General features: G+C 40.1%; 1 protein-coding gene and 1 long non-coding RNA gene across 8 annotated transcripts in view; both read right to left on the minus strand.

Moving 5' to 3' along the window:
* Positions 1-26,109, minus strand: part of bsna (bassoon presynaptic cytomatrix protein a) — a 307,151-nt gene that overhangs the window by 20,429 nt on the left and 260,613 nt on the right. For all 6 annotated transcript variants that reach the window (XM_044210625.1, XM_044210626.1, XM_044210630.1 and 3 more), the window contains 3 exons: positions 4,832-5,160; positions 2,242-2,335; positions 565-696 (listed from right to left, as the gene is read on the minus strand). In XM_044210625.1, the coding sequence (XP_044066560.1) occupies positions 565-696; positions 2,242-2,335; positions 4,832-5,160 (555 nt within the window). The remainder of the gene's footprint in view (positions 1-564; positions 697-2,241; positions 2,336-4,831; positions 5,161-26,109) is intronic.
* On the minus strand, positions 21,838-26,099 carry LOC122882829. 2 transcript variants are annotated; one of them, XR_006379467.1, is made up of 4 exons: positions 24,067-26,099; positions 23,203-23,701; positions 22,786-23,111; positions 21,838-22,465 (listed from the first exon to the last, which is right to left on the minus strand). It is a non-coding gene; the product is annotated as an uncharacterized LOC122882829 (long non-coding RNA). The 2 variants fall into 2 exon arrangements; XR_006379468.1 differs by having other exon boundaries at positions 23,203-23,704.

Genomic DNA, 26,109 nt, shown 5'->3' on the forward strand with positions numbered 1-26,109 from the left:
TCTCTCTCAACCCAACCGGTTGAGGCAGATGGCCACCCACCCAGAGCCTGGTTCTGCTCAAGGTTTCTTTCTGTTAAAAGGGAGTTTTTTCTTGCCACTGTCGTCAAGCGCTTTCTCATGGTGGGAACTGTTGGGTCTCTGTAAACAATATTATAAAGAGTATGGTCTGGACCTGCTCTATATGACAAGTGCCCTGAGATAACCTCTGTTATGATTTGGCGCTATATAAATACAATTTAATTTAATTTAATTTAATTTAATTGAACTTTCCAAAAAGAAATGTTAAAAGTCACTTCAAACAGTGGCCCGGGGCCCCTGTAGCCTTTGGTCCCTACCCTTGTCCAGTAGGCCATTTCACTAATCCATTCAACGGTTATTATTTAGTGCAAGTAATAAATGAAAGAGTATGAAAAGTGCTTTTCTCCAACAATTATTAGGCTTTTAATATGGTGATGATTAACAGTAAAATCTCTCATATGTTTGACATGACTGATGTCTTTCATTATACCAAGGCCAAATCACTTGTTTAAAGTGTGCTGTTATTAAGTGATTTGTTTGTTGCACCTTCTCCCAGTTTGCCGGCCTGCTCAGCGGCTCCTCCAGGCAGGATCTTGGACAACATGCTGTCTCCCTCCATGCCAGGCTGACCTACTGCTGCACTGCCAATCCCTCCTGGCCTAGGAGCTGCCTTGGAGCCTGGACAGAAAAATCAAGAAAGAGAGCATGACAGGATAGAGGAGAGAGAAAGAGGAGAGGGAAGAAAAAGGCAGAGAATGATCCATAGGACAAAAGGAATCAGTATCTGTGCAGTTTTAATATGAGGCAGCACCAGTGTACATATTTTTTCTTTTTCTATGATGACATCTTTGGTGTCAAGTGCTCACTGATGTTGTGTCTTTTCAGTGTACTTTCCAGAAATTACTTAAATTTAACAGCGTGGGCAGTAGAAAAAAAACGTGTCACACTTCAGTTGCATTAGTTCTGACTGTAGATTTTTTCCTGCCCTGCCAGTCTACTGATTCAGCCACCTGCCTCCAACCTGTTCCCCTCTTTACTCATTAGGTCTTTGTTTGGGCTCACATGGGTTTCCTGTGTTTACATGCCAGATTGTCCATACAGATGTGCTGTTGCAGCCTTCAGTCATAACTTGAGACCTACTCCCTGTTTGCTGTCCAACTAACTAACTTACTAGCTTCACTAAGTCATCAGTGGCAGACCAACTTTTCATCAACAAACCTATGCTAAAGGACTGACTGACTGACTACACAGTGATCATTGCACTAAAAGAGTGGCTACCCACTGATGAACTGTAAAACCCATTGGCCAAAAAGAACATTGATATTGGACAATTCTGTTAAACCCAGGCTTACATTCAATGCCAATGTTTGCCTCCTAAAAAAATCAAAAATAAGATCCAGCACCAAAAAAGTATGGTTAAGCAACTGAAAAACACTTGGTTAAGAACTATGGCTGCAGCTAGTATATTTTTTCCCCATTATACTTGAATCTGAAACTACTTACTCGCCCACTAATGGCCAGAAAATAGTGAAAAATACATTATTTCCTAAATTGACTTACTGCTTGTTTTGTCCAACAAATGCCCCAAAACCAAAAGGGATTCCCTCAAATATTCGTATATGAGTTGTTGGAACCAATGATTTTGTTTACATTTTTACTTTAAAATTATTTAAATGATTAATTAATTATCAAAATTGTTGCCTATTATCTGTTGATAAAATCAACTAATCATTTCAGTTCTAGAAAGATCATTGTCCTGGTACAGTATACCATAGAAAACAACATTTACTGTTGGAAAAACAGGACAGGAGATCTATCCATTTACCTACCACACTGCATAAAAGACAAACTACTTCCTGCATCCACAATAAATTTTTGTATTGGGTATAAAAATGTTCTTCAGAATTTTCCAATATGAACATATTTTGTACAGAAAATTAATAAATACCCGCATGCTTTCCCACCTACCTACAGATTAACTGCCTACCTACTCAACAAATTAAATAATTAATACCAAATTAACTAACTTACTAACTCACTACGTAGTGACTTGGCACACTCAGGCTGATCTGTTGCCATGAAGTGAAAACCCTCCTTTGTTTTCCACTGTGGGATTATCTGCGGATTAATCTGAGATTAGATGAAACAGTGCACACCGATTACATAATAAAGACACAGTGAGCAGCAGTCTGTGTGTGTGTGAGAGAGATGATTACACTGTACCTATGCCTGTGAGTGGGGGCTGGGCAGCTTTTGTGGCCATGACAGGCACTGCCTTTGCTCCAATAGCTGTTACCGGAGGTGTGTCAATCTTGGCCTGCAGAGAAAGGGAGCAAGGGGAGTTATGAGAAGCAGCAAGAAACAGCAGGAGTGACCGTGGAGGGAAAGCACAAAGCTCATCATTTAGTAACAGTTTGTCAGTATATACCTTTTCACAGTATAACTGTTGGAAATTGAAAACAGTGGGGGAGAAATAGCTCTTAAATATATTCACAATGCTGGTGAAAGACAGGAATGAGAGGAACATGGGATTCATCTTCATTTACTCAAACAAAACCTGAATAAGAGTGAGACAGAAAGAGATGATGAAAGATAAAGAGACAGCAGAAAAGAGGAAAAAAAAGAAAAAAAATTCAATTCAATAAAATTTTATTTATATAGCGCCAATTCATAACAGAAGTTATCTCATTGCACTTTTCCTATAGAGCAGGTCTAGACCATACTCTTTATAATATTAATTACCGAGACCCAACAAATCCCACCATGAGCAAGCATTTGGCGACAGTGGCAAGAAAAAAATTCCTTTAAGAGGCAGAAACTTTGGACAGAGCCAAACTCAATGGTGGTTGGCCATCTGCCGCTGCCGTGTTAGACTTTGGAATAGACATAGATAGAGAGATTGACAGAGGATGACAGAGAAAGCTGCTCCCATATTCTGTTCTGTTGTGACAGCTTACTGAATAACATGAATGATGACTGAATGATGAGTTTCAACTGTCACTCTGAGGATTCCTGTTGAAAAAAGATACATTTTCTACCTCTGCTTGAAGATTCATTAAAATTGTTATACTTGAAGAAAAACTAGTTGATCAAGTTTGCTTTATTTCTTGTCTAGGCAAAGAATATTTTAGAATAAGAATTTAATATCTTTTGGGAAACCTCTCCTATCGGGGACCAAATATTTCACCACTGCAATTATATATAGTACAATTGCTCCACACACTTCCCTCTAGCTATCGCTCACCTATCACTCTCACATACACAGAAACAGTTGAGACATTCCCAGAACATCTGAGGAAAGCTAAAAAATGTAAATCTAAGGTCAAAACCTGTAAGCCAACTTTTCAGCCTGGCATTTGCTGATAGATTTTCTATTGCTATTAATAAGACGGTGTAGTCCCTCATTCGTCCAGGAGTGTTCTATCGTAGGGAATTGGGAATTGAGAATGACTTCCGGATGGGAGCCGAAACGTCTTGATTCTGAAAACAGTGTCCAGATGACTACGACTGAAACCTTTTTTTATTGCTATTGATTATTCTTTTATTTTGGTGGAAATTTGTCCCTGACTTAAGATCATTTTAGATAGGGTACTGTATTACTGTTTTTTTTTTTTTGTTTGTTTTTATTACCTATTTTACTTTACTTTATTCCTTATGTTCCCATACTGGGAATTTGAATGCATGAATACATTTTTTGAGAATTATTAAAACATATGAATTATTTATTATTTATTATTATTATTATTATTTTAATTGCTTTCCTGCTGACAGTACAACAATGCAGCAATATGAAAATCTTGAACGCCTTTCAGCAGTGAAAGCACACCATGAATTATTATGCGATATTTATAATTTACATGGTGACTTTGTGAACTTAATTGACAACACATTCATATATATACTAGAGACAGAATGTATTTAGGAAGAGAATCATTAAACTATCTGAATTTTCATGTTAAACATCATTATCAGCTTTTTAGACTCCAATAGCAAATAGATTTGCATGGATTTATGATTATGGAATAAATGGATGGTGGAATGGATTTTTGCAGGGGGACCTTTTGAGTGCCAATTTGAGTGTCTAATAGACAGTGTATCAGCTACATTCAGTTATCAGCTGCCTCTATGTTAATCATAGTGTTAGATAAGGCCTGCCAACAGTGGCACAGCAGAATATAAATAAACCATCTGAAGTGGGAGGAGATGGACCAGCTTTTATCTCTGGGAGCATGGAGGGACACGGGAACAGGATGGATAGAAAGAGATAATTTTTTCCTGATAATTATTTCAAAAAGGTTTGTTAAATCAAGATGACAAAATATTAAAAGACATTTTTGTCATGATCATGAAACACTTATTTTTTGATCTCAAACATAGAAGAAAATAAGCTTGTTATTTCAAGATCACAAAGTAATGTTTTCATTACAAAAAATGTGTGAGTGTGAACTTGAAATATAATTATAATCTGTGGTACATTCTGCAACATCACTAACAGAAGAGGTGTATACATTATATACCATGCTTCTCTTGTTTCAAAATGTCACATCAATCACACACCATGCAGTGATGGAAAAATATTAATTACTGTAAATCTGATCTGAATGCATTTTCACATATGCCACTGAACTGTATTTTAACGGTGCATAAAAGATGTGCGATTTTATTTTTGTTCAAACAGAAAATAACAAACAAAAATAACCATAATCTTTGTATCATCATACCATCTCTTTATCATATCAATTGGAAACAACTGCAATTCTTGTTAACATTCTCATTTTCTATTTCTTTCTACTTCTTCGCTCACTGTACTCACCATGGTGACTGGCGTGGTTCCTGCCGGACCTGTCTGTCTGGCCTGCCCCATGGGTCCACCTGCTGGTCCTATCTGCCCTGGCTTGGCCTGGCCTTGCCCCATGCCCACGCCTTGTCCCTGGGCTGGGGGCTGCTGCTGAGGGCCAGTGGTCGATGCGGCACCAGGCTGCCCTGGCCTGGCCACTGATGTCTGGGCTTGTTGTTGGAGCTGGGTCCTTTGTCCTGTAGCCCCGTCTGTCTGGGAACTTAGACCACTCTGACGCATTGATCCCGTAGGCCCACCAGCAGGGCCCTGAGCCCGTGTAGAGGTGCTGCCAGACCTGGAGGAGCCTGGGTGGAGGAAGGGAGGGTGGATTTTTTTTTTTTTAATGAAAAGTCCTAAATTGTCTCATCTTACCACAAGAACTAGAAAAAGGAAAAACAATGCAAGAAAACAAAATGAGCCGTGGTAGAACATGGGGAGAGGAGACCAAATTATTAATTATAATTATTATTATAGCAGCAACAAAATGAATCTGTTCACTCATTTTTCTCCATTTATTCAAACTGCAATAGAAGGCTACCTGCTGAATTGACAACACACCAATGTCAGATGCAAACCCGTCTACAAACCAATCAATTGCAAGTATGGGAGATGCAGCTCATGTAGGTGATGATGACAGGACGTAGGTATGTCATGTATGTGTGGGAAGGCGTGCCAAGATGGCTGAGTGACACACACATTCTACTGAACTCTGCAAACTAAAGTAAAGAAAACAGTAAGGACTTAAATATAAAAGAGAAGTGGTAAAATGCCTAACCAACACGAAATAAAAACAGTTTCTGAAGATGCCAGGATTAAGCTAGACGAAGCTAACGCTGCTAGTGCTGGTAATGTACTAATAGACAGCGGCCACGATTATACCACTGCCTCCTTGACTCTTCCTGTAGTAGAAGACAAAATGGTTGAGTTTCCACCACTGCCTCACTCCAAGTAAACCCCCAGTTTGAAAAGAGGGTGATGTATATGCACAACAGCTCTGAGCAAGCCAACTCAAGTGACATAATTGCCTCTCTTTCTGCACTGATAAATACAAGGACTGACAACACTGAGAGGAAGGCCAGTGCAAATGCACTGAAAATTGGAGTGATTAAAAAAGCTTGATTTTGTGTGTGTAGAAATTAAGGCTATGAAAGGGAAAGTGTGTATGCTTGAGAAAAGAGTAGAAAGGGAGGAGGGACATACATACAGGGAGTGGATACATGTCAGCAAAGGATCTCTGAGTTGGAAATGGAACCTAAGATTTTTGGGGTTGAAGAATCAGAGAAGGAAGATGTACAGCGAAAGGCTATAGGGATCTGTCAAGCTGGCCAGAGCAGAAGAACAGGCTCGCTGACACCATCAACACTGTGCACTGTCTCGGTGCCAAGCAGCAAAATGACACCAAGCCCAGGGACATTATTCTCCTGTTCACCTCACTAGTGTGCGGAGATGCTATATGGAAAGCTGCAGAAACGTCCCCCTTCCTGCGGGACAAGAGCCTACGATTTTCGGAGTATCTTCCAAATCTAGTGGTACACTTCTAGTTAACTGGTTTGTGACCAGTATTTAGTTTATCTCTTGTTTATTAATAACCTTGTCTTTGTCTATAGTTCATTTTAATGCCAGGGGGTTAAGACAGAATTGTAAATGTAAAGCCTTGTTTTAATTTGCTAAACAATTAAAACTGATTTTTGTTTCTTACAAGAGTCTCATTCCACACCTGCTCATGTCAACTTCAAAATTTAGTTTTTCACATGGCTCTGTTGGATTCACTACAGTTAAGAATACTTTCAGTGGAGATGTCTTACATTCAGATTGTGACTGTTTAGGACACTATATCTGTCTTGTGATTAGGTATAATCCAGGGCAGCCCTCCACTTTTAACGCAAGCTTTAAAGTGTTTATGGGGAAGTTGATGTTGCTGATGCTGATGTGTGGAGAGGAACGTTTCCTAATGATAGATCTTTCAGTGATAGATCAATCAATCAGTCATATCAACATTCAATTATTTGTACCTGATAATACACTTGGTAGATTTTTCTACTGGAAACTAAATAAGTCCTTATTAGAACATGAAGTAGTTAAAATGGAGTTCAATAAATTAATTACTCACTTCTGGAATAAGGCAAAAAGAGAGAAATCCTATAGCACTACCTGGGAGCTTTTTGAGACAGTATATTTTTATGAAGGTATGGGAGTTTTATTGCCAAGTCTAGAAGAGTTGAGGAAGAAGAGGTGATAACTAAAATTACCTAATTTTATCAAAGGCCCCCTGACGACATCTCCGAGGAAGATAAACCAGATCTGTTAGACCTTCAGAATAAGTCAGATGGCTTATATCAGCATAAGGCAGAGGGAGCCTTTATAAGATCCAGGAAAGATGGCTATTGGAGGGAGAACAACTTGCTGACTTTTTTAGGCTTGAAAAATCTCATTCTACAAATAACTCTATTCATCAGTTAAATATTAATGGTGTAATCACTGATGATGCCAAGATAATTTCTGTAACTTCTATAGTAACTTGTATAGTTAAAAGTATAATGAAGAGGCCACAACTTTATTTCTAAATTCAGTAAAGGATTTGAAATCTATTGACATAATTGATAAAACATCACTTGCCACCCTCTTGGAATAGAGGAGGTTGTTGACTATATTAGCCTACTTAAGAACAATAAATCTCCTGGTACTGATAGCATATCTGCAGAATTTTATAAATCTTTTTCAAGCCAGCTAGCCCCATTTCTACTACAGTTTTTTTTTTCAGAAAGCATAGAAAATAATGCTCTTCCTCCTAGCCTCACTTAAGGTCTGATTAAATAGATTCACAAGCCCAAAAAAGATGTGCTTCTCATTGATAATTGGAGACCCATCTGCCTGCTCAATAATGATTATAAAATTATTACTCTGATGTTTGTCAAGAGAATTAAAGCGGCCCTGGACACAATTATTGATGAGACGCAGTCAGGCTATATGAGAAATAGACATATTTCTAATAATATTATACTTGACTTGGACATACTTGACTACCTAGATCCAGAACAGCTCAGAGCTGGTAGTAGAAAAACACCGGGGGTGTTATCAACTTGTGTTATCAACAACCAAACAGCAAGTTAACATACAGTAAGTGGATTGCTGACATAACACAACAGCTTGTAATCATAAATTCACCTCCACACTTGAAACACTGTTCTACATCTTATGATTAATTAAAAACCATTGGCATATTTCAACACAATTTTAGTTAAAGGTAGACCTAGAACTGATTAACAAAACCACTTGAACACAATAACGGTAGCTAACACTACCAATTTAGCGGAGACCTACAGTGGTTTGGTGCCCTCACATCTCAGCCTGTAAGAAAACGTTACAAACATACATTCACATGCACACTTGGACACTGTTCAACATATTGTGATCGAAAAGCAATCACCATTTTTATACAGTTTTACGTAAACCATTTGAACACAATAACGTTGGCTACAAAGTTAGTAGAGGCCTACATTTGACTGCGACCGTAACATTGCAGCTGGTATAAGTTACTCATAAATCCACATCCACACAACAGCATTGTTCCATATCTTGAAATACACAACCCATTGCCATATTTCAACACAATTTTAGGTAAAAATGGGCCTACAGGGGATTAGCAAAACCATTTTGCTAATTTTTTCAGCAGGTAGTTCTGCCACTGGAGCTGCAGAGACCTGATCTGTGGTTGTGGGTCACTTGCTGATCCCTATAGCTGTCATTCCTATTATTATTAATTTATTAATTTATTAATATTAATGTTACCACTACTATTATATTATTACTATTTTAAAAATTCTAGGTGGTATTTGTATTGTGCCTCCCTCTCCCCCACCCCCACCCCCCCAAAACATCTCTCTCTCTCATATAACCTCTCTCTCCACTCTCACTCTCTCTCTAAACCTCTCCCTCTCTCTGTCCATCTCTCTCTAACTCTCTCTTAACTTAATTCTCTCTCTGTCATCCTCTGTCAATCTCTCTATCTATTTCTATTCCAAAATCTAACACGGCAGAGGCGGATGGCCGCCCACCATTGAGTCTGGTTTTGTCCAAGGTTTCTGTCTCTTAAAGGAAGTTTTTTCTTGTCACTGTTGCCAAATGCTTGCTCATGGTGGGATTTGTTGGGTCTCTGTAACTATTATAAATAGTACGGTCTAGACCTGCTCTATAGGAAAAGTGCAATGAGATAACTTCTGTTATGAATTGGCGGTATATAAATAAAATTGAATTTAATTGAATTTGTACCTTAGCAAACTCTGCACTTGAACACTTGGTAAAGGTTGCCTTGTTTATTTTAAATAGAATCCAAAACTAATAAAACATACTTACAGGTTGTGATTCTGAATCTCCAGATTGGCCAGATAGAGTCGGAACTGCACCGTCTTTCAGGAGTAAACGTTTAGAAAATCCTAATTGAACTGTTGCCGTTTCACAAAGCAGTCCTCGGCAAAAATGAAGTGAGCACAAAAACGGTTGTAAAGTAGCTTGGTCTGAGGGCGTGCCACACTAGCCGCTAGGTGTGCATTATGATGCGTGTTACATAGTGACATAGATAAGTTACAGAAGTAAAGGCTGGACTACAATTGAGCTGTTTTCAGGCAGTTCGGGAGCAGTGTTTTCTGTGGGAGAGGGTAACATCTTTTGGGGTGGACTTTGGGCTTTTTCACTTTGCAAACCTATTACATGCACAAAAAGATATATAACACAATAAAGGAAAGGGGAAAAGCCAAAAAGCATAATATGACCACTTTAAATGATGGTGGGAAAAGGGTTACCTAAAGCTAGCTTGCCATTACCATAGATAACGTTATATGAAACACCACCACACAAAGTAACCTAAATCTACAGCTAATGTTTAACTTTATGTTGCAAAATGAATTCATTACTTTATCACGAAAGATTCATCACTTGGCATGACTGAGTCTGAGTCTCACTCCACTCGACCATGAAATATGCAGGTTGTGCAACAAACTGGCAACCACTGGAATGGAATGGAAGGGGGAGTGCGTCATCTAGTGGCTGGATGTTATCAACGTTATCAATAGCACCTTTAAAACTTTGTATGCTAATACCTCAATCAAAATGAAACTTGGCACGACCCCTAGATTTGATTTGAAACATGGCATTTGTCAGGGATGTCCGATATCACCATATCTGTTTTTACTTTGTACACAAATTCTCACAACCTATATTATCAACAGTGATGTACAAGGAATCTCCATAGCTGGTAGGGATATCATTATTAGTCAGCTGGCTGATGATCACACTTTCTTGGAAATATACTCTTGCCCTTCATATAATTAATGACTTTTCTAAGGCTTCTGGTCTATGTTTGAATATAAATAATGTGAACTGTTAGCTGTTAAAGACTGTTATATACATACTATTTGCAATATCCCTATAAGGGAAAAAGTTACATATTTTGGGCTCGCTATAAAGACCAAAAATCAAGATGTTTTTTAAACTTTACTCCTATTATTAAAAAAAACTCAAAAGGAATTGAATCAATGGTTGCAAAGAGATTTGTCCTTGAAAGGTAGAGTCTTACTCAGATATGCATGTCTTTCTTTATATCTTGACAGTAAAATCAGTAAAGCTGTTGACCAGATGCTCTTTAACTTTATCTGGAAAAATCATACACACTATATCAAAAAAAGTGTTGTTATGAATAGTTATGAATCTGGAGGGCTTATTTTCCTGGATTTTACCACCCTAAATAATACCTTAAAATTTTAAATGGGCTAAACATTTTCTAAAAAATCCTATTTCAATGTCCTATTTTATTCCCCATTACATTATCTCTCGTTTTGGTGGCCTGAGCTTTATTTTTGGTTGTAATTATCATGAAGTCAGGCTTCCTGTAAAATTATCTGTATTCCATAAGCAGGACCTTCTAGCCTGATATTCTCACCACACAGGTATCTTATTTGGAATACTAGATACATTTTGTTTAAGAACAAATCACTTTTCTTTAAGAGATGAGTTCAGAATCAGATTCTGCTGGTGAGTCAATTGTTCAATGGGGAGGGGCTATTGTTTACTTACAGAGAATTTGTATCTACATACAACTTCCCAATAACCCGTAAGGCAGGGTTATCCAATAAAAAGATGTCCAGTTAGAAAAAAATCCCTCAAGCAAAGGTCAGGAACATCATAATGTCTAACTTGGGTTATGAATCAGTGCCATATATATTGAAGTAGCCTAGTAGTTGTATTAATGTCTGTATGTAGTCAACAACTGACTATCAAATAAAGAAAGTACAATTCAATAATATTTCAACATTGCAATATTTCACTCCAATGCATCATACAGTTTCAACATTTCATTCATTGTCATGTAGTGAGAAGAGGGGGGTGAATGTCTCCCCACATCACACAACACACAGCACCACCGTTAACAACACAGTGGATATTCATGGGGGGAGGTTTGAATAAACTCTGTTCAGACCTCTGGATCTGCAAATTGACTTCTTCCCCTCTCAAACCGTAAAGGTGTCAATTAGGATACTTGCCTGACAAGACCAGAACTTTCCACTCCCCAATTCAGGGAGTTAACTTCACCAGGTGACAGCTTTGCCACCTTCTGACCAGACAGAAGTCTCTGCAACCATTATGAATCTGTATAATATTGTAGCTATTATACTGTATTATGTAAAGCAAAATGTATTGTTTAACCTTATACCATTTATTAGTAGTGTTAAAAATGTGTGTTATGAAAGTTAATGAAAAGTCTCATAACTGATTGAATGATCTGCTGAAAAAAGTGCTGGTTAAACTGTGTTTCTCTGAATGTTTTTTATCACTATGCTAGAATCATGATTGTATGGCCATAGTGGTGTTTGAGTATGTGATATTTTGCACGTAAAACTTAAATTAAATACAGAGTCAGAAAAACATGAGGAGCCATGTTAAAAGTTTCAAACAAAGGAATAGAGTTTTCTGCGCGAAAGCCTTCCTCCACACCCAAAACTCTTACTCCTTTGGCAAGTTGACAAAATTTGCTGCACCAACATTTTATCCTTAGGCTGGACCTCACCTTTGAGCTCAACGGTTGTTTTATTTTACCTTAGTTTCTTAATATGTATTTCTTTAAGTTTTCTTTTCCTCGCCTCAAGTCCGTTCTCCATTTAACCTTTTTCCAAGGAAGTTTTTTTAATGCCTCAATACTAAACTGAAGAGTTGTTTCTTTTGACTTATATTTTGCGATTTTTGCAACATTATTTCCTTTTAACTTTTTAAAGTTACACAAGCCTAGCTGAAGAAGTTAGTGTAGGCAGAGATATTTTATTCAACAAGCCACAACATCACAGTTCAAGTCTGTGATGTTGTGGCTTGTTGAATTGTTGAATTGTTGAAGCCAGCCAACTTTGAAAGAAAAGCCTTACTGAAAGAGGCCTGGACAACATCTGTGTTCTAACACAATGAAAGTTAGAGCTGAAGAAATTTTGAATCCTGCACCTCCCAGAAAACTGTGCCAGAGACTTGGCCTGGATCTTTGCTGTCGGCCTTGAAACGAGACTGCCAGACCGGCCAGGAGACCTCATCAGCTCGGTGACCAACTGCTTTCACGGAGTCACTTGGGAGCGACCTGCTGGGCTCCTAAATCACGGAGTCTGAGTTACACAGCCACAACTTCCTTTGCACAGCGGATTCAACCATGCACACCGGAAAGCCAGCGGGAATGCCTCATCTTTGTCAGCACTTCAAAACAGTAGGCTAAACCACGGTTTTGCTGTGATAAAGAGGTGATATAATAAAAGATAATAATACCTATTTAGAGAAGTTAATTGCCCTAGCATTACATTAGCGTCTTGCAGGCGTTTCATAATCAGATCACATACTTCGCTTCACTATTGCCAATAAGATCAGGTTTATTTCATCACTTAATAGCTGCAATTTCACCTGTTTTGTTAGTTTATTTTCTTTATCATATACCTTTTTAATACTTAATTTATTCAGTTACTAGGCATTTAGCTATAAATAAATGTCCTCATTTTAAGTAAATCGTTGTCTGGTCTGTTTTCTTTGAAGCAGAAGACAAGTTCAGTCTTTTTAATTAATTCGGTTTTGTTTTCCCGGTGCTAATGTGAGTGTAATTAGTGTAATTATGTAAAGTGTAATTATTTGATTAAAGTAGTTGATTCTCCTACAGTCAGTTTTCACATTGAACTGGAGAGATTATAAATAATAAGTACTCTAATAATAAATAAATGTTCTTTTCTCATTTCAAGTAAAATAAGGGCTGCATTTAAAAATAAATTACATAACAGAGAGCGTTTGAAAAAATCTTGCAACTTAAAATAAAGTGCTCAAGTTGCAATGCTTATTGGAATGCACATATTTGATTGGTTGAGTAGCATCAGATGATTTACAACTAAACCAGTGCCATAAAGGCTAGAAAAGCTGTCCATCAGTCCGTTGTGCCTGTCTGTAAAAACGAGTACAAGCTGCTGTTGTTCAGGAATTATCAACAGGTCAGAGACTTACCATGGAGCATTACTGACATTTGTGTTATGTATTTTTTCTTATTGACAATATGCGTGCATTAACTGTTACAGTAAGAATTATGGCCAATGAGCCAATGTTGAATGTTTACATTTTTCAAAATAAATGACAAAAATGTTATGTTCTGCATTTTTTTGTTTCCCCTGCTGTACAAAAAACGCATCGAACCATGACTCCAAAACCGAGGTACATACCGAACAGTAAATTTTGTGTACTGTTACACCCCTACCTAATCGTGATTAAGGTTAAGGAGGTGTCCTTCAAAATTATTCACAAAGATTACCCCGCCAATCACTACACTACACTACAAAAGAGACATAAACACAAACTGCTCTTTCTGTGATGAATATCCAGAAACCATTTTGTAAGGGTTGTTATCACACTAAGAAATTCTGGTAAGACCTTTGCAGATTTGTCACTGATCATATTTTTAAAGATTGTACATTATTATGGGAAAATGTGGTGTTTTTTAATAATAAATTTGATAATGATGTTGGCAAAATTTTTCATTCATAAATGTACATTTAGCAATTTTAAACCTTATTTTCTTTTTTTCCTGAAGGATTTTGAGCAATATGTGAAACAAGTTTCTAATTTGACCAACAAAAAGGCTATCAAGACACTTAATCTGTATCTGTATTATAAAATTTTGGAGTAGTGTTATTATACCCCTGGCTCTTTTGTTTTTGTCCTATTTGTATACTACCCCCTATATACTGGATCTGTATTGTGTTCTTTTGTTAATTAAATAAAAAAAAAGTCATGTATGCATTATCCCCCCCCACCCCCATTTTGTGCCATTTTGCGCAAAGTCCCACCCTACTGTGCAGTGATTTGCTAGTACTCTGACGACGCATTCTTGTGATTGGAATCACCATGCCTGTTTCATTGGCTGTACTGTGGTGGATTGAAGGAATAGTGACTGCGACCAACGTATTTGTCACAGGGTGACTGACAAGTGAACATGGGATGTGCTGAATGTTGTACTTTTGTACTCCACTCTGTCGTACGGTGCATAGTGCTGTTTGGTTGCCTTTCTCTATTTCATTTATTATTTAATTTTAATTTATTTAATTTTATTCTGAGAGAAAGAGCACAAGAACTGCACCTTTTTCTATATTTTAGATATTAATAACTGTATAAATTAAATTGTGCATTTTTGGATAAGTCCTGTCTCCAATGCATCATACAGTTGTTCTTCACTTCTTACCTAGGATCATCACTTCTATGATGGTGTGCCCCCAGGATGATAGAGATCCAAGGTGCTCCCTCACCTATGACTTATTGCTTTAATTTTCTAGTTGGTCTTTATGACAAAATAGGAAAGATCTGACTAGTTAATTTACCACACTGACACTAATACTTCTGATAAGATAATAAGCACAACTATTATTTTAACTGAAATGCTTTAATTTTAAATAACTTTGCCTATTTGGTTATCTTATACAGTTCTCTAACCCTTTGTTTTTCGTGATGGCAACATGTGGTTCAAGATTGAGTGTAATATGTTCATTGAATAAAGTTATGGTAATGAATACATGATTTGCTGAGAAGCTAATGTTATATGAACAAGGGGTTAAATAGAGTTGCATCCCCTCTGTAGACATAAGATTTAAAATATATTTATATTTGTATTATTATTATTATATTATCTTCACCATCAGTAGTGTCACTAGTATGGAGCCCCCTAACGGTCATGCCAAGAATTTTTTGAGGACTACTTTTGCATTCCCTGGCAATGTTTTGCTTTACCTCGCAATATGTTTTGCGTTCCCTCGCAATATTTTGCATTCCTTCGCAATATGTTTTACATTCTCAAGCAATACTTTTGCATTAACACTTTTCTTCTTCCATTCCTTCTGAGCCATATGTATATTTGAAATGGAAGGTAGTATGGAGATTCTTAAGTTAATGCATTTAGCAACCCACAGATGAACCCACAGATGCAGAACACGAAAGAAGAAGTTTAATTGACAAAGTCACTCTTTATTTTGATATAAGTAATTTCAGTGGGAAGGGGTATAGTTCTCCAGAGTGATGACAAAAGCTCCCTGTTTCCCACATCGTAATTCCGTTCCGCGGGGGTGAGCCGTCGGGAGAAGAAGGCACAAGGATGGAGCCTTTGGTCGGTGCTGGAGTATTGGGAGAGAACGGCCCCGACTCCCGTGTTCAAAGCATCCACCTCCACCGCGAATTGTCATGCTGGATTGGATTGGATAAGGATAGGGGCCGAGGTAAAGAGGGCTTTGAGTTTGGTTAACGCTGCGTCCTCCTCCGCAGTCTAGGAGAAGGGAATCTTGGAAGAAGTCAATTTGGTGAGAGGAGCTGCCACCTGACTATAATCCCAAATGAACCTCCGGTAAAAGTTAGCAAATCCCAAAAAGCGCTTTAACTGTTTGCGAGTAGTGGGCGTAGGCCATTCTGATACAGCTTTGATCTTGGCTGGATCGTCCTCATTTCTCCACTCTTGAGAATGTAACCCAGAAAGCTCACTGACTCAGCGTGGAACTCGCATTTCCCCGCTTTTACAAAGAATCTGTTCTCGAGGAGTTACTGTAGCACCTGTCGGACATAGATAACGTGACTGGCTTGGTCTCAGGAGAAGATGAGGAAGACCGCTGGCACGTTGGTAAGTCCGAATGGCATGACCAAGTATTCAAAATGGCCCAAGGGTGTGTTAAAGGCTGTCTTCCACTCATCCCCCTCCCATATTCGGACCAAGTGATAGGAGTTTCGGAGATCCAGTTTGGTGAAGATGGTGGCTCCATGAAGGGGTTCAAAGGCCGAGTTGATAAGTGGCAGCGGATATTTGTTTTTAACAGTGATCTGGTTGAGTCCTCTATAGTCAATGCATGGACGTAAGGTCTTATCCTTTTTGGCCACAAAGAAAAAGCCCACCCCTACTGGCGAGGAGGAAGCCCGAATGAGACCTGCTTGTAGAGAGTCCTTAATGTAGGTCTCCATGGCCTCCCTTTCGGGTCGGGACAGGTTGTAGAGGCGGCTAGACGGCAGAGGAGTTCCGGGAAGAAGGCGATGGCACAATCATAGCGACTGTGTGGTGGTAAAGACAGGGTTGAGTCTTTGCTAAATACTTTCCTCAAGTCATGATATTCCTCCGGAATCGAGGTTAGGTCCGGGGGTTCCGGGTTGGGTGATGGTGTACTGACCTCTGGTGGAGACCGAGCGGACTGCAAGCAGGCAGAAAGACAGTAGGAGCGCCAACTCATGATTCTTCCCGTGGTCCTGTCGATATGTGGATTGTGTTGACGCAGCCAGGGGTAGCCCAAAACTAGTGGTGAATGGGGGGGACGAGATGAGCTGGAAGCAGATTTTTTCATGGTGGTTGCCTGACAGTATTATAGACACAGGAACAGTACAATGGGTAACATGGGCTAGGGGTCTGCCATCCAGAGCCTCTACCTTACGCGACTGCCTCAGAGCCTCCATGGGAAGACCAGCCTGTCGAGCCAAGTCTATATCCAGAAAGTTATCCCCTGACAGGGTGGCCCCTGATTACGGGGTTGTCTTGGCTCACCAGAACCCCCACTGCGACTGGTGAGCCTATTCTTTTGGCCTCGCGGGACATGAAACCAGGAAGTGGTCCTGACTGCCACAGTAGAGGCACTCCCCCGCCGCTTGTCTACGAGAATGGCGTGAGGTGGGTTCAGCCAAGTTGCATGGGTTCTGAATCAGGGATGGCTGGGGGCTGCTGACGTGGTCCTGGAACCAGGGTTTGGTTCCCAGGTCTCGGGTGTGTGGGAGAGGTCATGTTGTGTGAAGGCTGGGTGAGTGACCAATTAGTGCGCTCCTGGTGTCGTTCACGTATGCAATTATCCATTCTGATGCATAGCAAGATCAGGACGTCCAGACCGTTGGGTTCATCCCAGGCTGCCAGCTCATCCTTTATTTGCTTGTTCAGGCCCTTCATGAACGCACTGACAAGCGCCTTCTCATTCCACCCCGAGACTGCGGCTAGTGTGCGGAACTCAACGGAATAATCCGCCACACTAAAGGTACACTGGCTGGTCCATAATAGTCGACCTGCAGTTCCACTGCCGTCAGGATGGTCGAACACTGTCTTTATCTTGTCTAGGAATTCTGCCAAGGAAAGTGATGAGAGGGGTTGACTCGCGTGTGTCGCCTTCGCCCAGGTTAACGCTCTCCCCCATAGTAGTCCCACGATGTAATTTATTTTGGACTGGTCAGAGGCAAACGTTACGGGGCGCTGGCAGAAGACCAAGGAGCACTGCAGTAGAAACCCCAGACATCTGGTAACTTCTCCGGTGAAGGGGTCTGGGTCTGAAGCGTAGGAATCTCGGAGTGGTGGCGAGGACAGTGAAGTAGCTGGAGCAACCGTAGCCGAGAGACGGGTGCTTAGTCTGGACACCTGATGAGTTAGCTGCGTGATCTGAGTGACCATGGCCTGGTTGCTGTCGGACAGAGCCCGGAGAATCTGCTCATGCTCACCAAGAAGGATTCCTGGTTAGTGCTTGATGGAAAGATGCTACTTCCGGGTTGGTGTCTGCTGGGTTCATGTTGGCCAGATCGTTCTCACGTAGTGTACGATCTGCGAACCCACAGATGCAGAACACGAAAGGAGAAGTTTAATTGGCAAAGTCACTCTTTAATTAAGTAATTTCAGTGGGAAGGGGTATAATTCTCCAAAGTGGTGACTTCGGCGCCGTTCTCAATGGCTCGGGGGAAGCAGCAATGGTTCAGGAGTGGAGGCTGAATTAGCGGCTACTGGCCTGGCTCCACTCGTGCTGTGTTGATCTAGACCGGCAGACGGGTCCGTGACGCAGAGCAGGTGGTGGAGTGTTGGCCTGGGCTGGCAGCGGACCACGGATCACCGGCACAGGATAATCCTGAGGCAGTAGAAGAGCAGGATCAACAAATGAGGTAACAGGTAACACAAGAAATTGTACTTAACTTTCTTTAAGCGGGGAGCCTTGATGTAGTGGTCGTACAAGTGTACGGAGACGATCTGGTGCTGGTGGTGTGGGAGAGCCCGGTATTTGAGCAGTGGAGACTGATGATTGATTGAAGACAGGTGTGCCGGTGATCAGCAGCAGGCGGGAAACCATGTAGTCAGACCAGAAGACATACACACACACACATCTAACGACAAGCCGAGGACACACAAGAAACACAAGGAGAGGAGAGCACAAAAAGGGCACACAGGGATGGGGAGGATAAGGTGGCTGACTATCACACATTGTTGTCTGCTCTTTCTGTGACAGAACCACAGATTCTCTTTGCAGCATTTCAGTCACCTTCTTGTTTGTTGCTTTTTTGACTCACAAATACAGCACATTAGCTTTATGAGGTAGATTCAACTGCACATCTGTAATTCTGCCTCTAGAGATGTCTCCTTTTCCTCACTGAAACCCCTCTGGGGTACAGTACAGAGTACAGTAAGTGTTCACGAATGAAACCGATAGCATCCTGCAGATTACCGTACTGCTTTCTTCTGGAGAGACCTCTTGATCTAAGAATTCGTTTAATTTACTTTCACTAATTACATAACCATGCATGCCTACTGAACAGTAGTACTGTATCAGCATACTTGCCAAATTCAAAGTAAAATTCAATGAGCTGATACTGAGGCATTGTGCTGGGAGCAGCTGAATGGAAATAGACATGTCTCAGAAGGAATGGAAGAAGAAAAATGTTGCAAGGTAACGCAAAAGTATTGCGAAAGAATGCAGTCACAGCACAGTGGGGTGCGATTTGCCACAAAACGGCACAAAATGGATGGGGAAAAAATAATGCGCCATGTATGGTTCTTTGGTGCGCTCACATAATTGCAATGTGAAACCAAAACTAATGATAAAATTTATACAATGTAACAAAAACGCAAACCTTGGTTTGGACTTTCAGGTGTGAAAAGGCCCAAACACTCCAATCTGCTGATTAAGGAATTGCAGTATTTATTTTACAGTAAGCGTTTCTCATTATTATAAGACATTTCATTCTATTACATTGTATACAATAGCAATTGACAGGTGAAGCAGGAATGCAAGAGAGGATGATATGCAACCAATGTTGTGAGCAAAGATCAAACCAGGGATTTAATTGGTACACTGCTAAGAAGACAGCCACAGTGCTGCCCTGGGAGAAAACATTTCCTTCGACAAGTTACGCTTGATATAGTTGATTAAAAACTGCTGAACCCTAAGGGGACAGTTGGTAGTAAAAAAGCATCAAACTCAGTCTGAACAACAGGGAATATTAAATATTTCTGCCTCAGACCTAAATAAGAAATTCACAGGGAACTTTTCCAAGGATCACAGCTTATTATTGCTCCAGTAATAGGGCCTACCATAGTTTAATAAACTTAGTTTAGCTCTGTGGGATACATTTATAAAATTGTCACTTCATTCATTCAATATGGTTCGTGGTATTATTTATTCAGGGTGACTCAACAATGCGTGCAGTAAAGTAGTTAAATAAGATTTAGCTCACTGAGCCGTAACATTAGATCGCTAATGAAAAAAAGAAACAAACTTTAATGAGTGAGCAGGATTGGAAGAGAAAGTTGAGGGCAAAGGAACTTAAAGTGGTTTTGTTTTGTAAATTCAGCAAGACTCACCCCCTTACAATAAGCTAAATTAAACGAAGTAAAACACACTTACAACTGGCACTGTCCCAATTAGCTTTCAGGCTGCTGTGGTTAAACCTCTATTTAAGAAACAACACCTTGATCCAGGGTCTCTGAATATTTATCGACTAGTCTCTAACCTTCCATTCTTTTCAAAAGTACTAGAAAGAGTTGTCTCAGCTACTTTCGGCCCACATATCCAACACTAACGTAGAAAAGGTTTCAGTCGTAGTCATCTGGACACTGTTTTCAGAATCAAGACGTTTCGGCTCCCATCCGGAAGTCATTCTCAATTGTGAAAAATGGTCTGAGAACTCAGAAATTTAAGCTACTCTGTGTTACTTAAGCCCTGCCCTCAGGAAGGAGTCTTCATGAGTATCTGCTGATTACCCTGCCTAGTTTCACCTGAAACTGACCTAATTGTGTTTCCATGATGGCCCAGTAATCAGTAATTATTATTACGACTATTGTCGTAGAAAAGGTTTCAGTTGTAGTCATCTGGACACTGTTTTCAGAATCAAGACTTTTCGGCTCCCATCCGGAAGTCATTCTCAATTGATCAATTGATCAATTAATCAGGCCTATTGTTTTCTGGCTGCACCTCCCTCATCACTGTTAAGTACCTGATTAGCATATGATTGACTTGACCAAGGTGCTAATACACTGTGGTAAAAGTTGGGCAAGTTGAATCTCAGACCACCATTTCTTAGGAGGGGTTTTCTTTTTTCACAAAAATGGCTTCTTTGACTCCTCTTTCAAACCAACTCTTCTCTCTACTTTGAATCTTCTCCTCACTGTCTTCGAATGTGTGGTTTGTAGCTTTTAGATGCAAATGCATGGCGCTCTGCAATCCTGAGTTAGCGTGTCGTCTGTGCTGATAAAGTCTTTTGTGAAGTGGCTGTTTAGTCTCACCTATGTACCGTTCTTTGCAGTTTTCCTCACTGCATTGAATAGAGTAAACTACATTGCTCTGTTTTTGTGTGGGTATCTTGTCCTTAGGATGAACGAGTTTCTGTCTTAAAGTGTTGCCTGGTTTAAAGAAAACAGGAATATCGTGCTGTCTAAAGATTCTTTGTAGTTTTTCAGACAGTCCAGATACATAAGGGATGGAGATACCGTTCCTTTTTGGTTCAGTTTCCCTTTTGTCCTGTTTTTTGGCTCTTTTAACTTTGTTGAGAGCCCACATAGGATAACCACAGGCTGAGAGAGCATTCTGGACATGCCTTTTTCTTCTTACCCTCTGAGCCGGTGGGCACTTCTTAGGCTCTATGTTGTAATGTTTGGATTACACCCTGCTTGTGCTGTAATGGATGGTGTGAGTCAAAGAGCAAGCATTGATCCATATGTGTTGGTTTCCTGCATACAACATACCAGTTCTCAGACCATTTTTCACAATTGAGAAAGACTTCCGGATGGGAGCCGAAATGTCTTGATTCTGAAAATAGTGTCCAGATGACTACGACTGAAACCTTTTCTACGATAGAACACTCCTAGACGAATGAGGGACTACACCGTCTTATCCAACACTAACATTGTCAATCTGCTTTCAGGGCCTGTCACTCTACTGAAACTGCACTTACTAATGTGGTGAATGATCTTTTGCTTACTATGGATACTGAGTACTGAAAAGCTGTGGATACTGAGTACTGAAAAGCTGTACTCAAGTAGAAGTACTGTTACATTACATTACTGAAATATTACTCAACTAGTAGAACTACTGGTGTTAAAAGTACAAAAGATAGTAGTAAAAGTAGAAAGTATTCTTCTCAAAAACTACTCAGAGTATTAGTTACTTTTTAACCATTGATATTTAATGCATTATCAATAGCAGGCATTCAATCGAAAGGGGAGATCCATGTAGAAAATATCTACTTTCAACAAAGTACATTTCTCTGATAAATGATAAAAGGTATGAATGGATCAAACTAAGGCTATTTGTTTTCTAAATACATTTACAGATAATGCAGGACGTTTGTCTGTTAAAAGCATACTAAAATGTTTTTGAACCTCCGTAGAACACATGTAATTAGTGTAAATTTCTCCCAATGCACTGCAAACAAACAGCCAGGCAAGGACCTAATTGCAGTGTAAATACTCTTAGACATGCTAGCATATCTTTCACAGTTCACTTTCTGAACCTTTTCTTCAGTTTCAGCAGGAGCTGATTTAACAAGTTAACAAAGTGTATTTGGCTTCGTTTGGATGTAGACCAGCACAGCTAAAAAGCCATTCACATGCAGCAGAGGCAGGCAGAGCTGTGTTCAGCTTGAGGGAGAGCTTCTTAATGGCTGGAAAGGAGTGAAGCAGTTCCATGCTGTCTGTGGCACAAGCAAGATAACTGTCAAGCTCAACTGGACGTTGTGACTTTCTGGGGGTTGGTCTGGAGAAGAAATCAAGGTCATCAGATGACTCTCTTTGCTGTGGCACATGCTCATGATCCATCATATCAAGATGTTGTTTCACATATGTCAGGCCTGTAACTGCAAGTAGACAACACAACAAGCTTTAACAAATTTTGTTATTCCAATTTCAGTGAATATTCCTGAACACACACACACACACACACACACACACACACACACACACACACACAAACACTTAAATCAGCTAAATCATAAAAAAGGATACTTTACTATTACGGGGAGCTCATCAATAAGTAACAACCTTTAGGCTTGCCATGACTGAGGAGTATAAACACTTATACATGTGTGCACACATAGCAATACACACACACACACACACACACACACGCACACACACACACACACAAATGGAATCATGTGACAAAATATGACCTTACCAGCCTTTATTACATCTGCTCTATCAGTCCAGGAGGTCTTGAACTTGAGTAAGAGGACTGCAGGTGAAGCCATCTCTGGATCCTCCGATATCTGTCCAAACACCTCTGCAGGTCATTTTGCAGGGCTCTGATGAGTGGCATGTAGGTCTTGCTTGATGTCTCCAGCCTGGTAAGTTTGGATAGTAACTGGTGGATTACTGGCAGAAGCCATCCCATGCAGGAGCTGGAGGAACCATCCTCCTGACTAGAGGATGGTTGAAGCTTTCAGCAGTGGCTTCATGATGGTACAATACTCCCTGAGGAATGCAACTTCTGCAGGACTCAACCTGTAAGATACAACATGTATATGACATACAAGAACTAAAACCATCATGAATATAATAGGGATAGGCATTGTAAGTATCTAATTTTACTCACATTTTCACCTTGAACTCTTCACAAACCCTCCTGATGACATCTTCCCCATTCTCATCGATGTATTATCCTTTCAGTGGCAAGGTAAGTTGAATTCCACCATGTTGCAATTGTGGCAAGTGATCTGTAGCTCACACTTGTCCTCTACCAATTGACAAGCCTAATGAGATCACCCAGTTTTGTTCCAAATGTCCTGGCATTTTGCAAAGGTTGCACGGTGCATGGTAGCAACAAATTTGACTTTAGCCAAATCTGCAATCATAGTCTTCCAAATGTGATCAGCAGCTTCACATATTGTAGTATGGACAGTGGGTCTGGAGATGACTTTGGCTTTAGGTTGCAATGTGGTTACTAATTCTTTGAAAGCTGGCTGTTCTACCACTGCAAATGGCTGTAGACTTTCACATATGAAATTGATGACAAGCTTGTCAACAGTTGCTTGTGGGACACAGTTTCTTGCTTACTTGCTGAGAGGTTGTTTGGTGTGGCTTTCCTTGACGTGCTGCTGTCACAGTGATGTTATGGTACCGGTCAAACTTTGATAGATATTTCCTCTATAAAGTATTATCTCAGTGCATCTTCAAACATGACCTCATCACATCACTGCTACTAACACCAAAGGAAAAACTGAGTAAAATCATTCAACCAGAGTAATTATTTAAGCTAATCATTAATTGTTTAGCATGATGTGAAAGTGTGGTAAATTTGGTTAAAGGACATTTTGCAAAACATTTTTAAGAATTGTAGTTTAATTATTTAAACACTAGAGTGTAGTGTTATGTTAGCTGGCTTTATGTTAGCCAAGCTAATTACCCAAAACATATCAAAGATGGTTAACAATGACATACAAATATGTGTAAATCTTACCTCAATGTGTTTTTTGAGAGTAGAGGCTGTATTCTTGTAAGCCATTATCACAAAACAAAGCAAAGTTTCCATTGCATTTTCATGCTATCTGCATTTCTCCCCCTGTACGTGAAGAATTCTTCCAGGTGCAGCCATGGGCACTTGTCCTCCATCTTTTCTTCATCATTTACACTGTTTTCAATGATGTTGTCCTCTCTCTCCATTTGGTTTCTGTTTCTCCAAATCTTCAGTCCCTAAATTACTCCCAACTTCTGCACTGTTCTGGTCAGTGTGATTACCTCTCCAAACCTGTGCCTGCTGCAGCATTTTTTTCCATCCATATTTCATGGTTTTCATTGACCCGTTTGCGATTGGTTGATAGCCTTATTGGCTACAAAAATGCAGATGAAAGGTTTGGATATAATTCAAATTGTAGTAATAATTCAATACTTTGTATTTAGCGAATTATGATTTTAAAAGTAGCGAAGTAGATTACATAGTGTAATGCAAAGTTGAGTAAGAGTAGAATTACAAGCTTGAAAAAATTCTCATAAAAGTACAAGTGCCCTAAAAAATGACTTAATTACAGTAACAGGAGTATTGTAATTCGTTACTTCCACCCCTGATGGATTCAGATTCCACCTTGATGCTTCTATTACTCCACTTACTCCAGTAATCCATCTCAGTGCATCTTTTGACACCACAGATCACTATATATTCCTAGTTTTGTCATAGTAAGCCACATCTCCCTCCTGACCCTTGTGTGCTCTAGTGTGCTCTACTTTCGCTGTGTTCCTTGTCTGTCCACTGTTCGTCGCTGTGTGTGTGTGTGTGTGTATTTGTATACTGGTCTGGCTCCCTGGTCCGCCCTCCTGCTGCTGATTACCAGCACACCTGACGTCCATCATCCAATCAGTCTCCACACTATATCTACCAGGCTCTACCACACTACCAGTGCCAGATCGTCTCTGTACACTTATATGATACCTTCATCACGGCTCCTACCTCGACCAAAGTTAAGTTGCAGTTACTCACTATTGTTGCCTCTCTTTTTCTGTCTCTGCCACAGAGCTGTTCCCTGTTGGTGATCACAGCCACGCTACACAAGCCAGCTGCCTTTCCTATCCTGCCTGCCTCACCACATGAGCCAGCTGCCTTTCCTGTCCAGCCTGCCTCACCACACGAGCCAGCTGCCTTTCCTGCTCTGCCAATCACGCTACAAGAGCCAAGCCAGAAACTACACTCATCGTCTCCATCCCCGGAGCCTTGCCGTTTCTTCTAGGACCAGGCCTATTACGTCCTGTCTGGCTACAGTGGACTACACCGGATTCGCTGCTCTGGAAGAGCTCATATCCACCTGTGAATGCTTGCAGTGTTAAAATAAAAACTGTTGCTACCACAATCCAAGTACCACTTCCTTGTGTTCTGCATTTTGGTTCTTAGATAAACCGCGTGAGAAAGGAACAAAAGAGAGGTGATAAATCAGTAGTAGAGAAGAAGCTGTGTCTGCGGCCATAGGAGGGCAGAGCTCCATGTCTCCAATCAGCACTCAGTTGACAACTGTACAAAAAATGCACAACAATGCAATAAAATTAAGGATGATGCCAATTTTGGTTATGGTTAGGATTAGCATTATTGTATCATTGCATAGGTAAAAATTGGGTGCACAGCCTTTCTGCTTTTTGTGACAATCCTTGTCATAGCTGTGACTGCCAAGTGCTCATTCAGCTCAAAAGTTTTTGAATTTGAGGAGTGCAGTGGGACAAGAGTGGTTGAGTGGACTGGTTATATTATGCATTGAGAATGAATGAGCACAGAAGTTGAACCTAGAGCAGATTGTGGAGAAGATTTTACTTCTGTAAAATGTTAAAGTACTACAAGTAAAAGCACTACAGGACCTTTACTTTTTACCTGTTACTTATCAAGTCACAGACATATTTCTTTTAAATGAAGACATTTTGGCACCACTCCCTATTCTGGACAGGCGCCAGACTGTATGTAATGCTATTACATTTGACACCTGACATAGAATGCTACACTATGTCAGGTGTAAGTGCCCTGTAT

The sequence above is a fragment of the Siniperca chuatsi genome, linkage group LG10 (genome assembly GCF_020085105.1).
Source record: "Siniperca chuatsi isolate FFG_IHB_CAS linkage group LG10, ASM2008510v1, whole genome shotgun sequence".
Lineage (NCBI taxonomy): Eukaryota > Metazoa > Chordata > Actinopteri > Centrarchiformes > Sinipercidae > Siniperca > Siniperca chuatsi.